A 24,822-nucleotide genomic window follows, 5' to 3' on the forward strand; every position below is an offset into this window, starting at 1 on the left:
AGAGTGCTCTTACTAAAGCACTTGACCCTCTCATTAAAGAGTAGGTTATCCACATCGACTCAATATTTGAAACCCTGGAAAATACACAATTAGCCTTAAAGTATGATCACACAGTGTCATTTAGATGCCGACACAGCTGTCGAGTTTTCTAAGTATAGAAAGTTGGCGGCTTCCCAGCAGAAGATGCCCTGAGTATGTCACTTATTGTAATCGCTTCAGGGTTTCTAAATTTTGAAGCTGTTAAAAGAAGTGAGATAAGTGGATAGTGTGCACCAGCTGTTATAGCAATCCATCGGCTCCCTGCGATTTTGTCGCATGGAAGCCAATGGCCGTCTGGATTAGGCAGAATCACAGCACTTAGGCTATGTGCCCACTATGCTGAAATGCTCAGGATTTTTTCCTGAGCGTTTCTGAATCTCCCTGGCAGAAAAAAACGCATGCGGATTGTACATGCGGATTGTACATGCGTTTTTCCTGCGGAATACATGCGTTTCCACATGCGTTTCCACATGCGGATTGTACATGCGTTTTTCCTGCGGAATACATGCGGATTCACATGCGTTTCCACATGCGGAGTGTACATGCGGATTATACATGTGTTTTCCTGCCAGTGACAAGCAGATGTGAAGCGTTCTTCATTTGCATTTCCGCATGCGGGTTGACAAGCGCTTTCCAAGCGATTTTAGCATCACTTGGAAAGTGCTTGTCAACTTGGTCACACTATATAAATCCATGCAACCGGCATGGATTTATATAGTGTTACTGAAAGAACGGTAAAAAATAAAAAAATAAATATTATACTTACCTTCTGATGGCCCCCGGAGTCTTGATTCGCTCCGTTCTCCCTTGCCGGCAGCGGTACACTGAAGGACCTGCCGACGTCAGCATCGCGTGACCCGTCACATGACTATGACATCAGCGCAGGTCCTTCAGTACATCGCGAACTGCCGGCATGCGAGGAGGAGCGGATCGGGGGCCGCCAGAAGGTAAGTATAGATTTTTTATTTTATTCTTTTTTTTTTTTTACAGTTTTCTATGGTACCCGGGTCCAGAGGAGAGTCTCCTGTCCTCTAGACCTGGGTACCATCCGCACATTAGAATGCATGGAATGCGCATATACAGATCCAGTGATGAGGAATCCATGCGATCTAATGCAAGGCAATGGCGGCGAAAACGCAGCACTTTTTTTTTTGCGTTTTTTTCCGCAATGATAATCCGCAGCGGAAATTTCCGCAGCATGTGCACAGCACATGGGGATTATCATTGGGGAACATGGCTGGCCTTCTACCATGTGTTTTTAAGCATTTTTGCCGCTGCTTAAATGCTTAAAAAAAACGCATCGTGGGCACACAGCCTTACGGGTATTTTAGAGGTGAACACCAGTGATTGGTGGGTGGGACGATCGCTGCTAAGAGGCAGATGCCAGCTATGTAAAATAGCCAGCATCTGCCCAGTGTGGAGCTGGCTCTGCACTATGGCTGATGTATCATGGGGCGGTAAGGGGTTAATGAAGCACTTAATTGTGTCCCCTTCCCTGTCCAGACTCTACTCGCAAACCACAGTAATGGCAAAGTCCCTGTTTTATACATTAACTATAGACCAATTTCATTCCTTGATACAGACTTTTGTGTGTGTGTGTGTGTGTGTATATACATAGATAGGTAGAGATATAGTATATGTATGTGTGTGTATATGTAGAATTATCATACATACTGTATTAATCTTATTTGAGTCCTTCAACTAATCTACTATGCCTAAAGATCTTCATCTCCAATGATACTACTTGGAACTGATGCAGAAGAGGCCTTTAACAGTGGTGATTATATGAAACAATGCAGGCCTTTTGCTTTCACGAGCTATTCACATCTTCTGTGTTTAATATGTCTAGCAGTCTGTCGTGTCCTAGTAAATGATTATCTTTTGCCTTCATCTCCCGTATCCAACGGTACCCACCAGGGTTCTCTCTACTCGCTTCTTTTCTTCATTTTTACCATCGAGCCTAACTTACTGTATTTTTCGGACTATAAGACTTACCGTAAGATGCACCCCAGGTTTAGACAGCCGAAAATAGGAAAAATGTTTTCCTATTAAAGGGGTACTCAAGGGAGATAAAACATTTTTGTACTTTCCGTGTCCTCATAAACTATAAACATGAGATGTGCAGTTATATTACTGTATATTTAGAATACTTGTAATTCCATGTGACAGCAGCTGCTCCTCACTGCTTCCCCCTCCCGTCTGGGGCATTACATCACACACCAGTGTGCAGCTCCCCGCTGTCAGGAACAGCCAGTCCGAGAAGGGGGGGCGCATGACTCCGACCCTTGTTCTCTGTCGCTATTATCAGGAGACTGGTTGATAACAGAGTAACAGCTATTATCTGGAGACTGATTGATAACAGCCGGTAGCTGCGCACTGCTGTAATGTCCCAGACGGGAGGGGTGAGCAGTGCAGTGAAAAGCGGCTCCTGTCACACCAGCCCCTGATAATGTCTCCCTGTCTGCAGTTCCAGGTGAGGGGCATGGCCTGCTACCTGCTAGTAGCCCTGCAGTGAAGGAGACATCATCAGGGTGCTGGCTGATGCCAGAAGCCTGGGGACGGGCCACGCCCCTTAACCTCCTGCTGCAGTGAAGGAGACAAGGCTGGCTGCTGCTATTAAAAGGCTGGCTGTTACTCACAGCTGGGAGCTGCACACTGCTGTTTGACATATTGTCCCAGACGGAGGAGGGAAAAGTGAGGAGCAGCTTCTGTCACACTGAGTTACAAGTGTTCTAAACATAATGGAACTGCACTGGGCATCTCATCTTTGTTGTTTATGAGGACAGGGACAGTAAAAAAAAATTTTTTTATCTCCCCGGAGTACTCCTTTAATTAAAACTTAGTGGTGTAAAGTGGAGGGGTCTCTGCTACGTGCCCATGGACCTTCACGGCTCTGCTACGTGCCCATGGATCTGCACATAGACACATACACTATACATTACCACATGTTTCAGTTCCTGATAGTGACCTCCACGGAGGCTGCTGGACTTGAACAGTTGCAGGACCTTATATTTGATTAACTGAAGCACCTTCACGTTATGTGATCAGTCACATGACCTGGAAGGTCCTGGAATTTCTCCTGCAGAACGTCCTGCAGCTGCTCAGCTCCTGCAGCTTCCATTCCAGTTGATAAACGTCCTCTCCTGCTCTGTCCCGATCACATAGATCAGTGTCAGACAGGAGGAGAGACCGCAGCTCTCTCTGTGATCGAGAAGGACTCAGTGTCACCGTTCTCCATCACCAGAATCTGCCTCAGGACTATAAGACGTATACACTTTTTAACAAGACTTTTTTTCTTCATTAAAAAATGCGTGTTATAGTCCAAAAAATCCGGTAAATAAATTGGGGAGTGTGGCAAGATGACTGACTCTGCTGCTTCCAGAAGTAGACCCAGGACACGGTTTCCTCTGCAGGTTTATTGTACGGTATAAAACTCTACAGATGCAACAAAATAAACACTGCCTTCCTGGCATAACGGAAAAACAAAAGATAAACGATAGCACAGTCCATAGGAGTGTGAGGTTCGCCCACATAGGTTGTAGCACAGCCTACAACTCCTCTTGAGCTATAGCTTTCCAGTCTGGAGACCTTGCCTCTCCAGACACACACAACAGAAAAAAAATAGTGACTGAGCATTTAACCTAGCTCAGCCACACCCTGAGGGGAGGTAGGGCGGATGACTTCCCACCCTTCTCTATGCCATTCACACAAAACTATAGTTTTTTTAGGTGAATTAACCCCCAACATATAATATGCTGGACAAAAGTTGTAGGTTCAGTTCACACAGGCTAGCAGCCGTAGTGACACATACCTCCCCTCGCACATAACACCAGTGACTCTGTCACAGAACATATGGTGCAGAGACCGTTAGCATAAAGTAGCTGCTTACACTGATGACTTATGCCTGGTGATAACCTTATTAAAACCCTACCAGCAGTACTGGAAATAATTTGTGAATTTGTTAAATTTTAAGGTCAACATAAGCAAGTTACAAATACTCAACATTAATGTTCCTAAATGATAAAAGCCAACGAGCTACCAGTTCCCCCTTGGACTGGTCCTTCTCTTACATACAATTCTTGACAGTGGCATCTCACCTAATTTAACTCCTTGTATTTTTTTTGCAATTTCACCGCACTTGGAATTTTTTTTCCTGTTTTCCAGTACACGATATGGTAAAACTAGTGATGCCGTTTAAAAGTACAACTCGTCCTGCAAAAAATAAGCCCTCACATGGCCATATTGGCCAAAAAATAAAAACTCTATGGCTCTGGGAACAAGGGGAGCAAAAAACGAAAATGCAAAAAAACGGAAAATCCCAAGGTCGTAAAGGGGTTAAAGGACCAATACAAGAGAAATTTTCCTTCATTGATTGTTAATATAACAAAGTTAATTACCTCCTGGTCTTTTCCTTATATTTCTTGGTTACGTCGGAAAAACTTCTTTAAAATATACAATGTGGCCTAAAATTACATACAGTTAGGTCCATATATATTTGGACAGAGACAACATTTTTCTAATTTTGGTTCTAGACATTACCACAATGAATTTTATACAAAACAATTCAGATGCAGTTGAAGTTCAGACTTTCAGCTTTCATTTGAGGGTATCCACATTAAAATTGGATGAAGGGTTTAGGAGTTTCAGCTCCTTAACATGTGCCACCCTGTTTTTAAAGGGACCAAAAGTAATTGGACAGATTAAATAATTGTAAATAAAATGTTCATTTCTAGTACTTGGTTGAAAACCCTTTGTTGGCAATGACTGCCTGAAGTCTTGAACTCATGGACATCACCAGACGCTGTGTTTCCTCCTTTTTGATGCTCTGCCAGGCCTTCACTGCGGTGGTTTTCAGTTGCTGTTTGTTTGTGGGCCTTTCTGTCTGAAGTTTAGTCTTTAACCCCTTAAGCCCCGGAGCATTTTCCGTTTTTGCATTTTCGTTTTTGCTCCCCTTGTTCCCAGAGCCATAGCGTTTTTATTTTTTGGTCAATATGGCCATGTGAGGGCTTATTTTTTGCGGGACGAGTTGTACTTTTCAACGCCATTACTAGTTTTACCATATCCTGTACGGGAAAACGGGAAAAAAATTCCAAGTGCGGTAAAATTGCAAAAAAAGTGCAATACCACAGTTGTTTTTTATTTATTTTTTTACCACGTTCACTGAATGCTAAAACTGACCTGCCCTTCTTATTCTCCAGGTCATTACGAGTTCGTAGACATCAAACATGTATAGGTTCTTTTATATTTAAGTGGTGAAAAAAAAATCCAAAATTTGGTAAAAAAATAAATAAAAAAAATAGCGCCATTTTCTAAGACCTGTAGCGTCTCCATTTTTCGTGATCTGGGGCAAGCAAACAAAACCAGGAGCTTGATAAGAGAGGCATTGTTGAAATCTGTGTTTTAACCTCTACCTTATGCGGTATTCAGATTACAACAAACCTGCTGACAGATTCCCTTTTAATTTTTCTTTTTTTTCATCTGCCTTTTTCTGAGCTCAGCTTTTTCTCTCAGCTGATTTTTGACCACAGGCTACATTAAAATTGAATGTCCTGGAAATAGTCTGTAAAAGCCAACCAGAGAAAATTTGTAATGAAACCCAATTGTGAAAATAATTTCCTATTTCCTTCATTGGGGGACACAGAGAACCTTGGGATAGTCTGCTGCCACCTAGAGGCTGATACTATTTTTATATTCTAAATGAAAATTGGCTCCTTTCCAACTGACTTTACGTTGCCTTCTAGCCTCAGGCTCCCTCAGTTTTGTGTAATGTCAGTTGGAGGCAAGGTCTGTCTCAGACCCGTCTTAGTCGTTTGGTTAGGCATTAACTGGTCTCCCTTTTTTTATTTTTCTGCTGGATCGCATTCAGGGTAACAGGGTGTAATTGTGCACTCTGTTTCACCTACGCATGGATGAAGAGTACAGGCTGTTATTGTGCAGTCCAGTGTGTATTTTATCTCATCAGTGTTGCCAAATCAAAGTACCTTGACACACTCCTAGGTCAAGTACTGGGGCGGTGGTCTTTAGCCAGCCAGCTGCTGCCCGTCCTCCCCACATAGCGTGTATGTTGCATGGAGCAGTAGATTGGATTTCGGGTCTTCAGGACAGGTGAGTATAGCCTGTTGCGACTCTGTGTAACCCCCTCCGTCCCCCCTTCCCACCACCACCTCTCACCCACGTCCTTTCTCAGTAGCAGTAGGAGAAGCCAAAAACATTAAAGCATTTGGAAAAAATAATTCAAATTACATCCTGGGAGAAGAAAACAACATAAATGCACGACCAATAGGGCAATTAAGGTTGGGTGCTGTGTTCCCCAATGAAGACTATTTTGCTTATTGTGACTCTGTGTGACCCCCCCTCCCCCCTCCTTCCTACCTCCACCTCTCACCCACCCCCTACCTCAGTTTTTTCATCTTCCCCGCTACCTGTCTCTTAGGGTAGTTTGGGAGGGTGGAAACAGCTCGGACTGGGGCTCAGTGGTTTGGAGGAGAGGCTGCCAAGCGTGGTAGGCAAATCACAGCTGTGACAGCGGGCCATTTCTGGCCTTCAGGGATCGCCCCCCTACTCTCTCTGTGCTGGGGTCGAGTGATTACTTGGGTCAGGTGGGGTGAACCACGTGGTAACAGTTGCTCCGTCTCTGCCCTGGCGCAGCGGTCCTGTGCGACTGGTGTCCCTACTGCCTGCTTCTGGTACTCACCGGAGTGAAACTGACACCAGCGATACAGGGGTGCTCTTGTGGGACCGCAAACAGGGTAGGCTGTAGACATCTGAAGTCTGATTATTGCGTCTCCTCAGCAACTTTTCTTAAAGCATTGCTCACTGGTTCCTATGATGTCAGAGTTCAGAGAAGACCATGCATGCCCATCGGCGCCACCCACACTAATCACTTATTCATGCTTGACCTGTAATAATAATAATTTTTCCACTGGACAATCGGTGGCCTACTGTACCTCCTGTACTCCTCCACCTCCCTCCCTACTTATACCTGCTCAGGGGACCTCTGTAATGTCAGAAGCTCGTATAGCCCGCCTGCTTGAGCTTGTGATGTAGCCCAGTCGGTAGTCAAACTAACCAGGGTGACCAGTATGTTGGTTACTGTTGTGGAGCGTTTGCCAACGGCAGCTGAAACCTCGTGAGCTCCAACCGCCCCTGTGAGTTAGTCGGACCCTCCTGCCAAGCTGCACCAGTATGGCTGGTCACGGCTAAGATCCAAGTGGCCTCGCTTCACCTCATTCTCCAGGTCTCCCTCCCGGATATAACGTCCGGGGGATGGAGGGGGAGTGGTAGAGGAGGCATATCAGTTCCTACCCGTTCGCCATTTTCCAGCATCTGAGGATTCCAGCCGTCAGGTCAGACTCAGAGTCTCCCAGAGGTCAAGGAGATCATCGTTCAAACCTACACCCTGCAGGCGGTCCCTCGGATCTGGTGGTAGGCCCCTCTGTTTCCAGAGGCAGTAGAGGAGTTAACATCTGACTGGCAACCCCCACTTGGGTATTTTTTCCAGAGTCGGTGGCCACCTCCTCTTCAAGGAGGCATGGCTGGGGCGGTCAGCAACTTAGGTGTCAGAGATGTTTCTTCTGGCTGCAGAATAGGGTTTGTAGGTTTTCCGCGAGATCATTTTTTCAGATCTTGTTCTCCCCAGTATAAGAGTCAGCTGCTGAAATGGGCAGAGGACAAAGTTCCTCTGATCTTGGTGATTCATATACCTGAAGTGGACAACTGGGTGGCCGATTTCTTGAACTGCCAGCAGGTAGCGGCAGGAGAATGGGTTCTTCACCCAGAGGTGTTCGAGCAGATTTATTGTCGATTGTGCACACCAGATGTCGATATGTTGGCATCCAGACTAAACCACAAGGTATCAAGATTTATTGCAAGTACCTTTTGGCGGATGTCCCTTGGACTCTTCCTCACAATCTAGATTTTTTGTCTCTGTCCTTTCTGCCACTAAAATTACAGTCGCTCAATTTAACGGCATGGCTGTTGAAGCCACGAATCTAAGGGCAGTGGGTTTCTCAGAATCTATCATCCAAACCATAATCGGGGCATGGAAGCCCTCCTCGCTTCGCATCTGTCACCGCACTTGGAAGACCTACTTTCACTGGTGTGAGTCTTCTGGAATTTCTCCAGTATCCTTTTACTCTGCCTTTACTGCTCTCCTTCTTGCAGTTGGGGCCAGAGTCAAGGTTGGCACTTAGTTCTCTCAAGGGATAGGTGTCCCCCTTGGCTGTTTTTGTTTCAGAGAGATGTGGCGCACGCTAAACCAACCTATCTGCCTCCCTTTGATCCATGGGACCTTAATTTAGTCTTGGAGGCTCTTCAGTCTCCACCATTTGAGCCCCTTAAGCAGAGTTCTTCTCTTCATCTTGCTTATAATGTAGCTTTACTTACTCTCCTACTCGAGGTGATGATTGTATTGGAGCTTGAGGCTCTCTTGTCGAGCTTGTCACCTTGTCGTGCACCAGGATAAGGTATTGTTTAGACTTGTTCCTTCCATCCTCCCTAAGGTGGGTTCGGCTTTCCACCTTAACGAGGGCATTGTCTTACCTTCATTTTGTCCTGCGCCTTCTCATCTGATCGAGATTAGATGTTGTCAGGGCTATACCGTGTTTTTTATCAGCCACTAACCCATTCTGATGGTCTGATTTTTTTGTTTGTTATACCAGATAGCTATGCAGGGGCCTTGGCCGCCTCTACGGCAACTATTGCTTGTTTGATTAGAACAGCCATCATTCAGATCTATAAGGCAAAGGCCAGGGCGCCTCCTTTTAGGGTTAGGGCATATTCTTTGCGGGCAGTGGGGGCTTCCTGGGCGGTTCCGCAACAGTTATCGGTCCTGCAACTCTGTAAAGCAGCTTACTTGGTCATCGTTACATACCTTCTCCAAATTTTACAGGGTCCACATCTTTATTTCTGCAAGTCTTGGCAGGAAGATTTTACAGGCGGCAGTTGCTCAGGCTTTGACCTGAGCAAGAGTGAAGAATTTGGTAACAGTATATTATTTTCCCACCCCAGGGACAGCTTTAGGTCGTCCCATGGTTCTCTGTTCCCCCCAATGAAGCGACCAAGTAATAAAGATTTTTGCAACTCACCGTAAAATGTATTTCTCGAGAGTCTCCATTGGGAAACAATCACCCATCCTTAGTTGCCCGATTGGGCGTGCATTTGTCTTGTTTTTTTCTCTCTGGATGTAATTTTAATTATTTTTTCCAAATGCTTTAATGTTTTTTTTTTTTGCTTCTCCTACTGCTGCTGAGAAAGGGGGTGGGTGAGAGGTGGTGGTGGTGGGAAGAAGGAAGGGTCACACAAAGTCGCAACAGGGCTATACTCACTTGTCCTGAAAACCCAAAATTCAATCTTCTGCTCCATGCAACACGCACGCTATGTGGGGAGGACGGCAGGAGCTGGCTGGCTTAAGGACCACCGTCCCAGTATCTGACTGTCAAGGTACTCTGGTCTGGCCATACTGACACGAGAGAATACGGACCAGACAATTACACTGTACTCTCAGTCACTGCGTGGGTGAAACAGAGTGCACATTTACACCTTGTTACCCTGAACATGATCCAGCTGAAAAACAAAAAAGTGAGACCAGCTAATGCCTAACCTAACGACTAAGATGGGTCTGAGACAGACCTTGCCTCCAACTGACATTACACAAAACTCAGGGAGCCTGAGCCAGTTTTCATTTTGAATGTAATAATAATGTCCGCCTCCAGGTGGCAGCACACTATCCCATGGTTCTCTGTGTCCCCAATGAAGACTATTGAGAAACAGATTTTATGGTGAGTACCAAAAATCGTTATTTTTAGTCCAAAATAATGCATTTAAGTAAAAAAAAAATTGTTCTCAGAGGTAGCCAACCTCTTGAATGTAATCTTTACAATGGCTTTGGAAAAGTCAGTTTAAGTTTAAAAAATTTATATTTCTGCTAAAGGAGCATTGTACTTCTTACACTAAGTTGAACAGAATAATTCAGCTAAATGCAAATTAATAACCTAAGCTCCAACACTAGGTAAAAGGAAACAATAGCCGTTTCAGTTCGTAAATCATAATGTATAAATGTGGGGTTTGATCAAATATTGTTTCAAGGTTAGGCTATGTTCACAACATGTTTTTTTTCAGTGTTTTTAATGCGTTTTTTTAATGCAAATTTTCAGCTGTGTTTTACATTACCAGCAAAGTCTATGGGATTCCAGAAATCTCATGGACACATGTTTTTTTTTTTGTTCAGGATTTTGTGCTTTGCATGTTTTTTTGCAAAATAGAGCATGTCACTTCTTTCAGCATTTTTTCACCCATTGGAAGTAATGGGTGGTGAAGAAAACGCTGAAAAAACACACCAAAAACGCAGGTGTCAGTTTTTTCAGCGTGTTTTGTGTCAAAACCAGAATGAGATTTTTTTTTTTTTTTCACTGAACTCGATATAAGAGACAAAAGGTTAGTGAAAAAAACACAGCAAAAATGCACCTAAAAAAAAGCCAAAAAAGCAAGAAAAATCCCGAACAACCTCCTGGCAAGAGATCAGGTTTTGCTGCAGAAAAAAAACGCTGAAAAAAACATGACATGATGTGTGCCTTAAAGGAAGACATGAGTCTATCGAGTTCAAGCTATAACCAAACATAATAATTTAGAGGAAGACTAAAACCCCACATATGACAATCAGCCTAGTTCTGTGGATCAACGTCGTATCACAAAGTCTAGTACTCATAACCTATAATTATATGTATCCAGAAAAGCAGCCAAGCCTCACTGAGCTTGTTTAATGAATCAGCCTTTGCAACATATTGTGGAAGAGTTCCAAAATCATACTGCACTTACAGTAAAGAATCGCCGTGTGTGATTATGACTAAACTTATTTTTCCTCTAAATGTAGAGGATGTTCACTTATCACCATTGCAGGCCTAAGTGTAAAAAGAGTATCAGATCTCTGTACTGTCCATTCATATATTTGTAGATTGGCCGCCCACAGTGAAGCTGGGAGCTTCACTGCGCACGCACGGGGAGCCGCTTGTCACAGCGCATGCGCAGTGAAGCCGGGAACTACACAGCCTCACTGCGCACGCGCAGGGAGCTGCGGCTGGCCATGTAAAACTGCGCAAGCGCCCCACTAACATCAGCGCTAGCTGGGAACAAAATTCAAATGCATGGGCAGCGCCAGCCCTGACTGAATAAGAGGATCACACCCCTATGTCTGAACGACCAGGTAGGATATAAGTGTGTAAAATGTTACAGACTCATTATATTTGCCCCAATTTTAATGAAAAAAAGCGTGTTAGTGATGCACATTGCATTTCTAACAATGCTATGGGGGCAGTTTACATAATGGATTAGAGAGGATGGGTTCCCTTTAATGGTGTGTCATGAGGTGTGTGTGTGTGTGTTTTGTTGTGTTTTTTTTTGTATTGAGATTCTCCAGGATAGAGTCTCTTAAAAAACCCTTCAATGATTTTGCTCTCACTAACTGTTAAACTTAGAGGCCTAGAATTTCAGATTTTTATCCCTGTGAAGATATGACGTTGTGAGTTGTAATAATCACCTAGGCAGGTTGACAGTGTAACTATTTTTATTCTTTGCGCCCACAGTCTTACAGCAATTCGGGTTAGATAGTCACAATGCAAAGTTCCCTAGTCCACAAGATCCCATCCTGGGGTCGATAGTTCCACTGCCAACGTACCAGACGATACTGACTGTCTCCCAACTTTTGGTTGGCCCACAGCTTTTGTATCTCCTGTCAGTATAGTCTGCATTCAAAGCCCATGCGCCTCCAGACGATTGGGACTCACCGGTCATCTGGCCCATGGAAACTCTGAGGCCAGGTTGGGACCCTCGGGTCTCCTGGCCTTGTACCTCGATGGACTGCTTAGCTTCCTTGCCGCTACCTTCTCTCTGTGGGGACCCACCAGAAGCGGGGGGCCACTGATTGAGGTAGCCAGCCCTGGAAGTCTGCAAAGTTGCAGCTGTTCTACCCCAGGCGGGCAGAGAAGGAAGGGTGAGACTGTGTAATGTTGTCCCATCTTTGGTATTTGCTGGGACGGTTCTATGTGTTTCTTGTCTGCTTTGTGGTTCAATAAAGTATTACCACGCTCTTTTACCCACACCCTGCGTTGTCTGAGTAGTGTTACGCCCACGGAAGACCCCGGGTCTTCACAATTAGGTATAGTTATTTTTAGTTAGGCAGGCATAAAATAAAACTATGTCCCTCAGAATGTTTACCACACGTGCAAGTATACACCCTGAATCAGAACCGTTTTCAGACAGTGACGACCCTTCTTCCTCCACGGGATCCCACAGCCCGATGGTAGTGGAGTCGGTTGCCACTGCTGAAGCTTCAGAGGCAGAACCAAGTTCTGCAGTCTCCCCTTCACTGTGGTATCCCGACAATTCCTTTTCCCTGCAAATTCCCTTTTTTTAGCAACCCTTGGTATAAAAGTTGATGTCATTAATTTTACCCCCTTTGATTTTTTCCAAATATTCATTACTCCAGAAGTCCTACAATTGATTGCCCACCAAACAAATTTATATGCCCGTCAATAATTTCTCAAAAACCCACTGCCTTTCATTCCCGTTCATGGATCCCCACAAATGTCCCCAAAATATTTTTTTTTTAGGTATTGCTCTTCGCTCATACTGGGCAACAAAATCTGTCCACTCCACATCACCCCTGTATTTGCAGCTGTCCTGTCCCGAGTCCTTTATGAATCCCTAATGAGATTCCTTCGTTTTAGTAATCATTCCCAAGTCTGCCCCCCAAGAAGTGACCCCCAACTATGATAGCCTTAACGAATTGAGACCCCTAATTTCCCTCTTTAAAATATTTATTTTTAAATTCATATATCCCAAAGCAAAATGTTGTAGTTGACAAGTGTATGGAGAGTAAGGCTGCTCCCACTGGCCGGGGCTATGTATAACTCATACATACCCTCCTTTCCCAGGTCTGAAACCGGCAAATCCTCACAGCGCGTGTGCTGGGGGGATTCATAAGTCTGCAGTCACACAGCGTGACTGCAGACTTATCAGTTTGGACCGGACAACCGCTTTAATGTTATCAAATTCTGTGTAGTACCTGTGGGTTCAAAATCCTCACTATACACCTGGATAAAATCCTTGAAGAGTATAGTTTCTAAAGTGGGATCAGTTGTGGGGGGCTTCTGCTGTTTAGGCACTTTAGGGACCCTACAAATGTGACATGGTGCCCGCCATCTCTTTTAGCCAACCAAATTTGTGTTCCAAAATTCAAATATTGCTCCTTCTGTGTCGAGCTCTGCCGTTTGTCCAAACAGAACTTTTTAAGTACATGTAGGGTATCGCCGCGCTTGTAATAAAGTGGGTATCGAACTGTGGGGTCCACTTTTTGATGTTGCCTCTTGCAAAAATGAATAAATTGGGGCTAAAGCAACATTTTAGAAGTACATTTTAAATATAGATTTTTTTCATTCCACTTTGCACTAATTCTTGTGCAGCATCTGAAGGATTAAAAAATTTCCTGACAACAGTTTTGAAGTATTTGAGGGGTGCCGTTTTTAAAATTGTATAATTTTTGGGAGTTTCCAACATATAGGCCCCTCAAAGTCCATTGAAATCTGAATAGATCCCTAAAGAAACAGCTGCTAAACTTTTAACCCTTGTAACACCCTAACAAAATAAAATGACGTTTGAAAAATACAGATCTAAAGTAGATCGGAAATGTTATTAATTTGTATAGCATGACCATAAAAGTGGTTTAACGATATAAAGATTGAAAGTTTGAAAATTGCAAAAAGAAATTTCACAAGTCATATCAAAAATGTTCACTGTCATGAAGTACAATATGTCATGAAAAAACAATCTCCGAATCACTAGGACACATTGCAGCGTTCCAGAGTTATTACCTCATAATGACACTGGTTGATTTCTAAAATTTAGCCTGGTCATTAAGGTCAAAATTAGCTCGGTCACAAAGAGGTTAATAGATTTGCCTTCCCTCATCCTCTTCCACCATTTAACCTAAGGTATTTTTGAGGTGGCCAAAAAAGGTTATTCTTGAAAATAATATTTATATTAGTTAGCATACCCTATATTTTACTATATTAATTGTTCGTTGTTTTTTTTTTTCTTTTTCCTACAGTCAATATTTGCTCCTTTCCTTACATTGCAACTTGCGTTTATGGGACTGTCCAAGTATTTTCCAAAGGTAATTAAAAAGAAATTTTCTTTCAGCACTTATTCAGTAGTTATAAAATATTGTAATGTGTTCTTGAATTTTCTTGCTTGCTCATGTATTGTGGTGTTTTTGATGAATTTTTGTTGTAGAGCTATTTGCATCACCTTAAAAAAGCGTTTAGTAGAACTGACACAAGTTTCCAATGGCGTAGACACCGGAGCACTTTATTTTACAGCATATGTCAGTTGCCTTTACAACCATCAAACAAACCTCTCCTCATCTTTCGAACATGTGCTAAGCGCGGAGTGCTAAGCGCGGAGTGCTAAGCGCGGTATCTTGGATGTGAGGGTTGGAGGGAGGCTTAGCTATTGGTTTCCAGTGCTCATCAGTTTCACAGTCCCTCTCCATCCAGCTTAGCACCCATATCTGTCAAATAAAATTAACGTCAACATTGCCAAGGGTGGCCATACTCATTTTTGTCAACCTCCATCTGTACTGCGGTTCCACACATGCATGTTCTTCACCTTCTAAAAAAATGTTTAAAAATTGTAAATAAAAAAGGGGGTGATAAAAGAGCTGCTGAGTGTGACAGACAGGCAAGAAATTTCTAGCTAAGAATCTTTTAAAAGAATAAGTGCTACTCGTTTCACCATCAGACAGATGTCTTCCTCAGGCCAGGCATGTATGTCATCAGTACAACAGAGTTCAACAGACAGAGTTTAAATGTACAAAAAAGGAGGGAAAAATCACACACTGCAAAAAAGGGCAGCAGTGTTTACCTGCCTAGGTCACAGAACTAATGCAGGATGCAGCAAACCCATATAAGAAAGAAGGCGCCAGCACAGGCGCAAAATACTGATGAGACAATCACTCCCAGCCTATCAGTTCATGGAGGGGGTGATTGCTTAGTATTAGAATTGCACACCAAAAAAGGCTTGTGTAGGGCGCTGGTCACACATGAGGCACTTTTTCCTTGATCTTATTTGTGTGCACTGACTCTTGCCCCCATGATGTGTGTGCAATTCTTTCCCCTTTTTGTCCATTTAATCTGTCTGTTGTGATAACATACATGCTTGATCTGAAGAAGACATCTGTCCAACGTTGAAACACGTAGCCCTTATTGTTTTGATAAATTCTTATGTAGATATTTATTGCCTTTTACTTAGCAGCGCTTTTATCAACCCCTTTGTTATTTAAAACATTTCTGATACTTGGTGGTTCCTGGACTGTACTATCACCTGTGGAAAGCTGCAGCTGATTCCTTCCATCTCTGGATTTGAAACAGGTGGTATTTGAGCATCCCTCCAAGGTGGGCGCACTACTATATGCTCTGTCAGTCCTCACCGTTTTATTAAGGACTTCTGTACTATGGAACGTTTTTACTCTCCTCTTCTCGTCAGGCTTTTCTGTCTGTGCCCCCACGCCACTTCCTGCTATTCTGATTCCTGAGCAGATTCAGGAATAAAATTAGTGTTTTGATAAAAATAACGCCATATTATTTACTTGTTCTTCTATCCTTGATCTTGTTCACTTCATGATGTTTCTATTCCAAGTTCAAACACTAGCTGGTATAAATTAATGATATGACATTGCTATCAATAGGCCATGCGAATGTAAAGAAATTATCCATAACGTCTTGGCAACTATTACTAACAAAAAAATTACTTATTTTATTGATTTTAAAGTAAACCAACCTGACCAACATAAAAACAATACTTGACAATCCCCTTGGTATGGGAGGATCTATTAGTGAAAAAAATTATGACTTTGGTCATGTTTTTTCTCTGGCCCTTTTTTTTCACCACTGGCCTTATTGTTACCATAATGAATAATCAAACAGTTGTCTTGACAAGAGCGCCCGGCACAACAATGCACATACAACCAGTTAGGTAACTGCTTTTAATTATTAAACGCTCAAATGAAGCTAATTTCCATCTTGCTCAAGACCAAATGGAATTAGTTTACTGAGGGATCAGATTACAGTTGCCTATTAAGGCCTATGGAAAGGGGTGAGACAATGAGAGTAGGGGGTAGAGAGCGAGAGGGGCACAGCGGATGCTTCTTCTTTGTACTGAGTTTCATTGTACCCCAGAGTTGGATTCACAGCAACAGTGCGAACTGCTGTGTAATGTTCTCTTTAAAAGCATTAGAGAGGCAAGAGTAGAAGTTTCTTACGCCTCTTCTTTCAGTGTATGGGAGACATCTTAACAGCTACTTTACCTGTTCAGAGGCAACTGACAAATAGAGTCTGCAGATGGGAATCCTCTTGAAAAATGCAGAGTATGTTATATAATTTCCAGAAGTGTTATTCCTAATGTACACACACTCACCAGATTATTATGTAAAGTTACCTGAAACTACAGTCGCGCTCTAATGTTCTGTTTTGCAATAAACTTCAATCACCAGGACAGGAGTCCATTCCCTCCGGGGGGGTTCTCACTTTGTTGGGATTGAATGGAGCAGATGGTTGCAGTTGACCAGTGTAATTTTTTTCACTTCTGAGTGAATGGCTGTGATTATAAACTTTGCTTTCTCTTTCAGTCCCATAGACATTGAATGGAACAGTTGCTGTAATGCACATTACTTTCCATTTTGTCATGATGTAGTGAGGAAGAACAGAGGATCAGAGAAAATCTCTCTGAAGTCATAGGTTTTGAGTTTTATAGTATGCTAGTATAATTCCCTTAGAAATGGCAATCTAGTGATCACACCAGTTGGAATAATCTGGCCATTGAAAGAAAAGTTTGACAACTGCTAAAAATTTCCACTATTTTCCCTTTTTTTTAGGGGGAGAAGAAGACTAAAACAACTGTCCTGACTGCAGCTCTTCTTTTGTCTGGAATACCTTCTGAAGTGATAAGTCGTTCACTGGATACATATGGCAAGATGGTGGATGTTTTTACTGACCTCTGCGTTTACTTCTTCACCTTTATAGTCTGTCATGAAGTACTTTTATTGTTTGGTACAAAAGATCTGTAAATATTTATACTTTTGGAAGAGACTGTGTATTGCAGTCCAGGATGATTTATTCTTATATTGAGTCTAAATAAATTATTGTCAACATCATAGTTGGGAAATTAAGTCTCCTTTATTATATTTGAAATTTGGAATTTTTAAGAATCAATTTGTATAACAACTAGTAAGTGTCTGCTATGAAATGAATATATTCACCAGAATACTTTATCCAAGACGAATATATCAATCTCTCCTTACAACACAATACTGCACAGCAGTGTCCGTATGAAGAATTCCTGTAACTTGTATACTACGCTGTAGATTCTACGTTCTCTACATGTTAGTGTTGTCTGGTACTTTATACTGATGACCTGTCCATACGATAGGTTATCAATATCAGATCGATCGGGGTACAACACCTGTCACCCTCGCCTATTAGCTGTCCCTGGTGGCGGTTGGATATTATCAGGCGCGGAGGCGAACTGCACAGCTTCGTATTGCTCCAGCGGGGTATACTGAAAATCCACCCCTATTCAAATAAATGGGCATGTATCTGCATACCCCGCTGCTGCCACTATACAGATCACTGAGCTGTGTAATTCAGCTCCGCAGCTGAGCAGATCTATCGGACATCGGGGGCACCAGGTGTTGCAGCCCCCCATTTTGATATTGATGACCTATTCTAAGGATGGGCCATTTAATATAAAGTACTATGCAACTACTCTAAAATAAGCTTTTGTCATGGAGATCTCAATTTTCCTCAGTCTTTATTCCCAAGCTTTTATTCCATAAAGTCATTTTCTTGAGGACAACATCTTTGTATTGAAGACATTTTTGTATACTCTTGCATATTTTGGTTTTATTTGCTCTGGAATAATACTTTTTTTTTTAAACTATAGCATATTGTCCTTCGGGATTCTCCTACTTGTACATGTGGTCTCTCAGATCTCAGCCAAGGACATTTCATACTGTTTGAGGATGAGGATTTTTCTGGTTGATATGTAGTTGTGCTATATTTTAAACATTTTTCTTTAGATATTGTTGATTAGATTAACTGAACCCAAGAAAAATACATGGTCTTAAAACATCCCTTCTGCCTTCTTAGTGATATTGGGTTGTGTGATACCCGCCTTACTTATAAAACAGCAATCCCATATGTGTAATTGTGACATAGAAGAGTGACTAGGCATTTATTCAATTGATTAGAGTGTAGGCCACGTTGTAGACTTGAACATCTGAATGAGGCTAAATCTATAGTAAACACAAGTCGAATACAATACATACCCATTATAGTCTATGCGGCTGTTCCCATATCCACCACCGCTGATGGTAAACACTGACCAGTCGCGAATGAAAATCTCATCCAACACTGAAATATCAGTACATTTTATTCACCCACAAGAAAAAATGGATGATGTGTGAATTAGTCTTTAGACTTGGTGCTTACTCTGACATCAACCCCTTCACGACCTTTGACGTATGTTTATGGTCGTGTCCCTGCCTTTGATGCAGGCTCTGAGGCTGAGCCCGCATCCTTCCCCGCACTTGATGGCTGATCATATAGTGAACATGGTACATTAAAACCCCCAAAAAACAATTGTGAAACTGCACTTTTTTGTGCAATTTTACCTCACTTGGAATTTTTTTTCTCATTTTCCAGTACACTATATGGTAAAATTAACAACTTGTCCAGCAGAAAATAAGCCCTCAAACAGCTATATTGACGGAAATCTAAAAAGTTATGGGTCTTGAAAGAAAGGGAGGAAAAAACCAAAGCGTAAAAATGGAAAATTGCAAGTTCATGAAGGGATCACATAACATTTAACGCTTTCCCACCCTCAATCATATATATACATTGTGGGCCAATCAGCCTTAACTCAAGCCTTGATGTATCAGCAGCAGTGTCAGCTGTAACATATCATTTAATACCATATATTTTATGGGCATCAAAGCGATTAGACAGAGGGAGGGTTTCCATCTCTCATCCAAATGTTGCCTCCTGCAAAACACTTATTTGGATCCAAAAAGTTTCTATGCCAACCAGGGAACAAAGAGGTATTGTTGGTCTTTAATCTTGTATATTTCTTCTAGGGTGGGCATTACTCACTAGCATAATACACTGCAAAAAATAAGTATTGTACTATATTATACAAGTGATTGATGGGTCAGTCAAACGATCACATGGAAAAATCTTACTCTAAAATACAGCTTGATTTTTTGTAATATAATGGTCCTCCATTACAGCCTTACTAATAACATTTTCACATTTCTTTTCCACACAGTGAGTGCCTTATAAAAAAAAAAAAAGATGAAAAATAATTCCTCCAGAAAATCAAAGCCTAAATTGCTGTTTTCGTGGTTTATCATGCCCTCAAAAAAGAGTGAAGTTGTATGTAACCCAGACCGATATCAGTAACAAGTACAGATTTCCCAGAAAAAAAACTGTATGTGTCTTATAATACATGTTAACACAAAAACAAATTATCTTTAAAGTGTGAATTTTGTTGCTGAAAGTTGTGCAGCTGCCCCCATTCATCTGAAACATCTCCACTCGGATAAATGGATTTGATTTTCAGTCGCATAAATCTCTTCAATAAAATCTGTAATGTGTGAACTTGGGTGTTTCACTGTGCCTGGGTAGTAAAATGATATATAATTAATCGTACTGACCTGCAGAATAAAGTTAATTTATACAATGTCAGCACCAAAAGAAACAATATTGAAATTGCTGATTCACCATCCCTTTATTTGAAGGGAATCTGTCAATATGATCAACCCTTCTAAGCCATCTACAGGTGCTTCTCACAAAATTAGAATATCATCCAAAAATTAATTTATTTCCGTTCTTCAATTCAAAAAGTGAAACTCATGTATTATATAGAGTCATTACAAACAGAGTGATCTATTTCAAGTGTTTATTTCTGTTAATGTTGATGATTATGGCTTACAGCCAATGAAAACACAAAAGTCATTATCTCAGTAAATTAGAATAATTAACAAAAAACACTTGCAAAGGCTTCCGATGTGTTTAAAAGGGTCCCTTAGTCTATTTCAGTAGCCTCCATAGTCATGGGGAAGACTGCTGACTTGACAGACGTCCAGAAGGCAGTCACTGACACACTCCACAAGGAGGGTAAGCCACAAAAGGTCATTGCTAAAGAAGCTGGCTGTTCAGAGTGCTGTATCTAAGCATATTAATGGAAAGTTGAGTGGAAGGAAAAAGTGTGGTAGAAAAAGGTGCACAAGCAACTGGGATAACAGCGGCCTTGAAAGGATTATTAAGAAAAGGCTATTCAAAAATTTGGGGGAGATTCACAAGGAGTGGACTGCTGCTGGAGTCATTGCTTCAAGAGCCACCGCACACAGACGTATCCAGGACATGGTCTACAAGTGTCGCATTCCTTGTGTCACGCCACTCATGACCAATAGACAACACCAGTAGCGTCTTACCTGGGCCAAGGAGAAAAAGACCTGGACTGTTGCTCAGTGGTCCAAGGTTTTGTTTTCAGATTAGAGTAAATTTTGCATTTCATTTGGAAATCAAGGTCCCGGAGTCTGGAGGAAGAGTGGAGAGGCCACAATCCAAGCTGCTGGAGGTCTAGTGTGAAGTTTCCGCAATGAGTGATGGTTTGGGGAGCCATGTCATCTGCTGGTGTAGGTCCACTGTGTTTTATCAAGACCAAAGTCAGCACAGCCGTCTACCAGGAATTTTTAGAGCACTTCATGCTTCCCTCTGCCGACAAGGTTTTTGGAGATGGAAATTTCATTCTCCAGCAGGACTTGGCACCTGTCCACACTGCCAAAAGTACCAATACCTGGTGTAAAAACAACAGTATCACTGTGCTTGATTGGTCAGCAAACTCGCCTGACCTTAACCCCATAGAGAATCTATGGGGTATTGTCAAGAGGAAGATGAGAGACACCAGACCCAACAATGCAGACGAGCTGAAGGCTGCTATCAAAGCCACCTGAGCTTCCATAACACCTCAGCAGTGCCACAGGCTGATCGCCTCCATGCCACGCCGCATTGATGTAGTAATTGATGCAAAAGGAGCCCCGACCAAGTATTGAGTGCATTTACTGAACATACATTTCAGTAGGACAACATTTCAGATTTTAAAATTATTTTTGAAGCTGTTATAAAGTATTCTAATTTACTGAGATAATGACTTTTATGTTTCCATTGGCTGTAAGCCATAATCATCAACATTAACAGAAATAAACACTTGAAATAGATCAGTCTGTTTGTAATGACTCTATATAATATGAGTTTCACTTTTCGTATTGAACTGAAATAAATTAACTTGATGATATTCAAATTTTGTGAGAAGCACCTGTATGTGCCATGTAGGTCATAGGAAACTGAATAAAGTAACACCATAATATCTGCGATCTGATGTCTTTTTCCAGAGAGATCCACATTTTTCTTAAATGTGAGTGAACTGTTATAGACTGTGGGCAGGATACTGATCTGCATGAGAATCTGCCTCCAGAGATTATTTTTAATAAAAGGGGCCATTACCAGTGTAAGACATGTAACTATAACAGAACAGGAGAAGTGAACTTTTGTCTGGTTACAAACACGTTTGCTGCAGCTCTCACAGCTCTGCTGTATTACAACACTGGCTGCCTGTGAGATGGAAGCTGAAGCCCAGAGGAACCTGCAGATGTTAGTTCTAATCACACAAAGCTCTGCAGTGAGACCAGGAGAGCAGTCCTTAAATGTCTCACACTAGTAACTCCCCCTCTTATTTACAATAAGCCCTGGAAGTGGAGTCTCTTTCAGATCAGTGTCTGGCCCATAGCCTTTAACAGCTCATTTATATAGAAGGAAAACATGAATTTCTATGAAATAAGACATTGGATCGCAGATATCGAGATATCATTTTAATCAGCTTCCTATGACCTACATGACCATATAAATGGCATAGAAGGATTGATTCTACTGACAGATTCACATTTAAAAGAGAAAAAAAATTAACACAAATTTTGTAATACAGTACCTATAGTCCCTAACTGTTGACTTATTTTCCAACTGTTGAACTAGCTGAGTACAGTAGGTTAACCCTTTAGAAGCAGCGGTGGCATTTAAATAGACAGATGGGTTTTCCTGTTACTCCATTAGCCTCCACTGCAGTGTTATCAAGAGTGGGTTGTTAGGCTATATTTGCACGCTGCTTTTTTCTGCAGCCCAAACCTGCTCTCTTGGCAGTAAAAAAAAACTGCAGACAAAAAGCTTTTGCCTGCGTTTTTCATGATCCCAAAGTTCAGCCTTGCTTCCACCATAGAAGCATGAACAATGCAAGGCGTTAGTAACATAGTTACATAGGCTGAATAAAGACCTAGGTCCATCAAATTCAACCTTCCTCCCCCAATTGTACATCTCCTTTCTTCCACCCGTAATGAGTGTCCCCCTGGTCCTTAGTATAGTCTTTGGACGGAATAAGTCATGTGCCAGTCCTTTGTACTGACCACACATATATTTGTACATATAAATGAGATCTCCTCTGAGCCGTCGTTTTTCTAAGCTAAACAAGCTCAAATTTTTCAACCTCTCATCATATGAGATGCCTTCCATCCCTTGTAATAATCTAATTGCCCGCCTTTGAACTGACTCTAACTTCTGAATATCCTTTTTAAAATGTGGAGTCCAAACCTGGATCCAGTATAATAGATGTGGCCTCACCAGTGATTTATAAAGAGGTAACAATACGTTGGGATCACGGGATTTTATTTCTCTTTTTATACATCCTAAAATCTTGTTGGCTTTTGCGGCTGCTGCTTGACATTGAGTTCTGCTGCTCAGCTTACTTGTAACCAGAACACCCAAGTCCTTCTCCTGTTCTGTAGTCCCGAGTATACTCCCATTTAATGTGTATGCAGCAATAGGATTACTCCGTCCTAGGTACATTACTCTACATTTATCTACATTAAACCTCAACTGCCAAGTGTTTGCCCATTCAGTCATCTTATCCAGATCGTTCTCCAATATTGTAGTGTCAAAATCAGATTTTAATATCCTACATAGTTTGGTGTTGTCAGCAAAAACTGACACTTTACTCTCAATCCCATCCCCAAGGTCATTAATAAAGAGGTTAAGGGCATCAATGCAAGACATATGTGAAATCATAAAACATTGTTTGAAAAATCTTTTTCGACTAAATAATTTGATCAATTTGCCCCTTTTTTCCAAAAAATGTTTTATGGTTTCACATATGTCTTGCATTGGTGCCCCAACACCTTGCATTGTTCATGCTTGTATGGCTGAAACAAAGCTGAACTTTGGGATCCTGAAAAACACAGCAAGAAAAGCAGCATAAAAACCAGCAAAACCTGCTTTTTGTCTGCAGCTTTTTTACTGCCAAGAGATCAGGTTTTGGCTGCAAAAAAGCAACGTGTAAACATAGTCTTATGGCATCTGGTGGTCTACTGACGATTCCTGTAGCTGCCTAATAGTACTCATATCTGAGACTGCTGACAATATGCTGCAGTAAAGAATTATTGCAGTGTATTGTACCAGTGACCAAATAATTGTGTGTTCATGTTTCTGGTTATTATATCACTTCTATCATACAATTTCACCTATTTCCCTCTGCAGGCTTTATCTCTAATTTTCAGTTCTCTCTGGGTGGGTGTGTGGATACTAGTGGTTATGATCTTTACTATAAATTGCATAAATGGATTCCCGTGTTCCTTTCTCTGTAGCACATGATATAGAAGCCTCACCGATCAGCTGTTGGCTCTGGCAATGAGTACCCTGCAGCAAATACTGAATTAAACTGTGCTGTTCAGCTTCATTTAGTGTTCATAACTGGCCATCGAAGCTAATAACAGTTGATCGATGGGGGTGATGGTGTCAGACTGTAACTGATCTGATATTAATGACCTATCCTCTGAATCTTTTCACTTTTTTTCTTGCAAACTAATGGTCACAAAAAGTGCATGTCCTAGAGTAGTCATATTTGCAGACTAAACTCATAGATTTTAATGAATCAGCCTGTGATTTAAACTTTTAAATGGGCAACATACAGATTTACTGTTTGCTGTCCTACTTGAAACACAAATTTGTGAATACGGCTTTACGGTTTTCTTGTAAAATTATTTTATATATTTTCATGAAGTATTTGTTTCAAGATTGTCTGTAAAAATTTAGGGTTTATTAAGATACCCGATGCTTGAAATGTTGATGCATTTAAAGTGCTATAATACATGTCTTAATGTAGAAACTGTATACTTGATAAAAGGGATAGAATTGGATCCTATTAGGACAAAGCCGATATAGTGTGAACAGTTAAGCAAGTTGAAGATGAAATGATTTCTAAAAGGCCTAAATTAAAGATGACACATTTACTTTGTATTTTAGGCAAAAAAAAAATATATATATACTGTGTATATATACTGTCATTTTTTACATTTTAAAAATTATAAAAAGGAAAATGGTCCGATGCAAAAGTTAGGGCACCCTTGAATATTTGTGTGCTCAAATAACTTTGTCCAAGGTTTCAGACCTTAATTAGCCCATTAGGGTTATGGCTTGTTCACTTTCATCATTAGGAAAGGCCAGGTGATGCAAATTTCCTAGCTTTACAAAATCCCAGCCTCCTATAACCCTGTGCTAATAGCCAGCAGCCATGGGTTTTTCTAAGCAGCTGCCTAGCACTCTGAAAATGAAAATGGTAGAGGCCCACAAA

At 41.6% G+C, this 24,822-nt stretch overlaps 2 protein-coding genes across 2 annotated transcripts in view; one reads left to right on the forward strand and one right to left on the reverse strand.

The window, feature by feature from the left end:
* Nucleotides 1-18,589, forward strand: part of CAMLG (calcium modulating ligand) — a 40,283-nt gene extending 21,694 nt beyond the window's left edge. The window contains exons 3-4 of the mRNA XM_073649603.1: nucleotides 14,141-14,206; nucleotides 16,964-18,589. Coding sequence (XP_073505704.1) covers nucleotides 14,141-14,206; nucleotides 16,964-17,155 — 258 coding nt within the window. The 3' untranslated portion in view covers nucleotides 17,156-18,589. The remainder of the gene's footprint in view (nucleotides 1-14,140; nucleotides 14,207-16,963) is intronic.
* Nucleotides 1-24,822, reverse strand: part of LOC141164413 (A-type potassium channel modulatory protein KCNIP1) — an 858,918-nt gene that overhangs the window by 48,677 nt on the left and 785,419 nt on the right. The window lies entirely within an intron of this gene.

This window comes from Phyllobates terribilis, unplaced genomic scaffold (genome assembly GCF_046119375.1).
Source record: "Phyllobates terribilis strain yellow unplaced genomic scaffold, ASM4611937v1 Scaffold_10__3_contigs__length_209671492, whole genome shotgun sequence".
Classification (NCBI taxonomy): Eukaryota; Metazoa; Chordata; class Amphibia; order Anura; family Dendrobatidae; genus Phyllobates; species Phyllobates terribilis.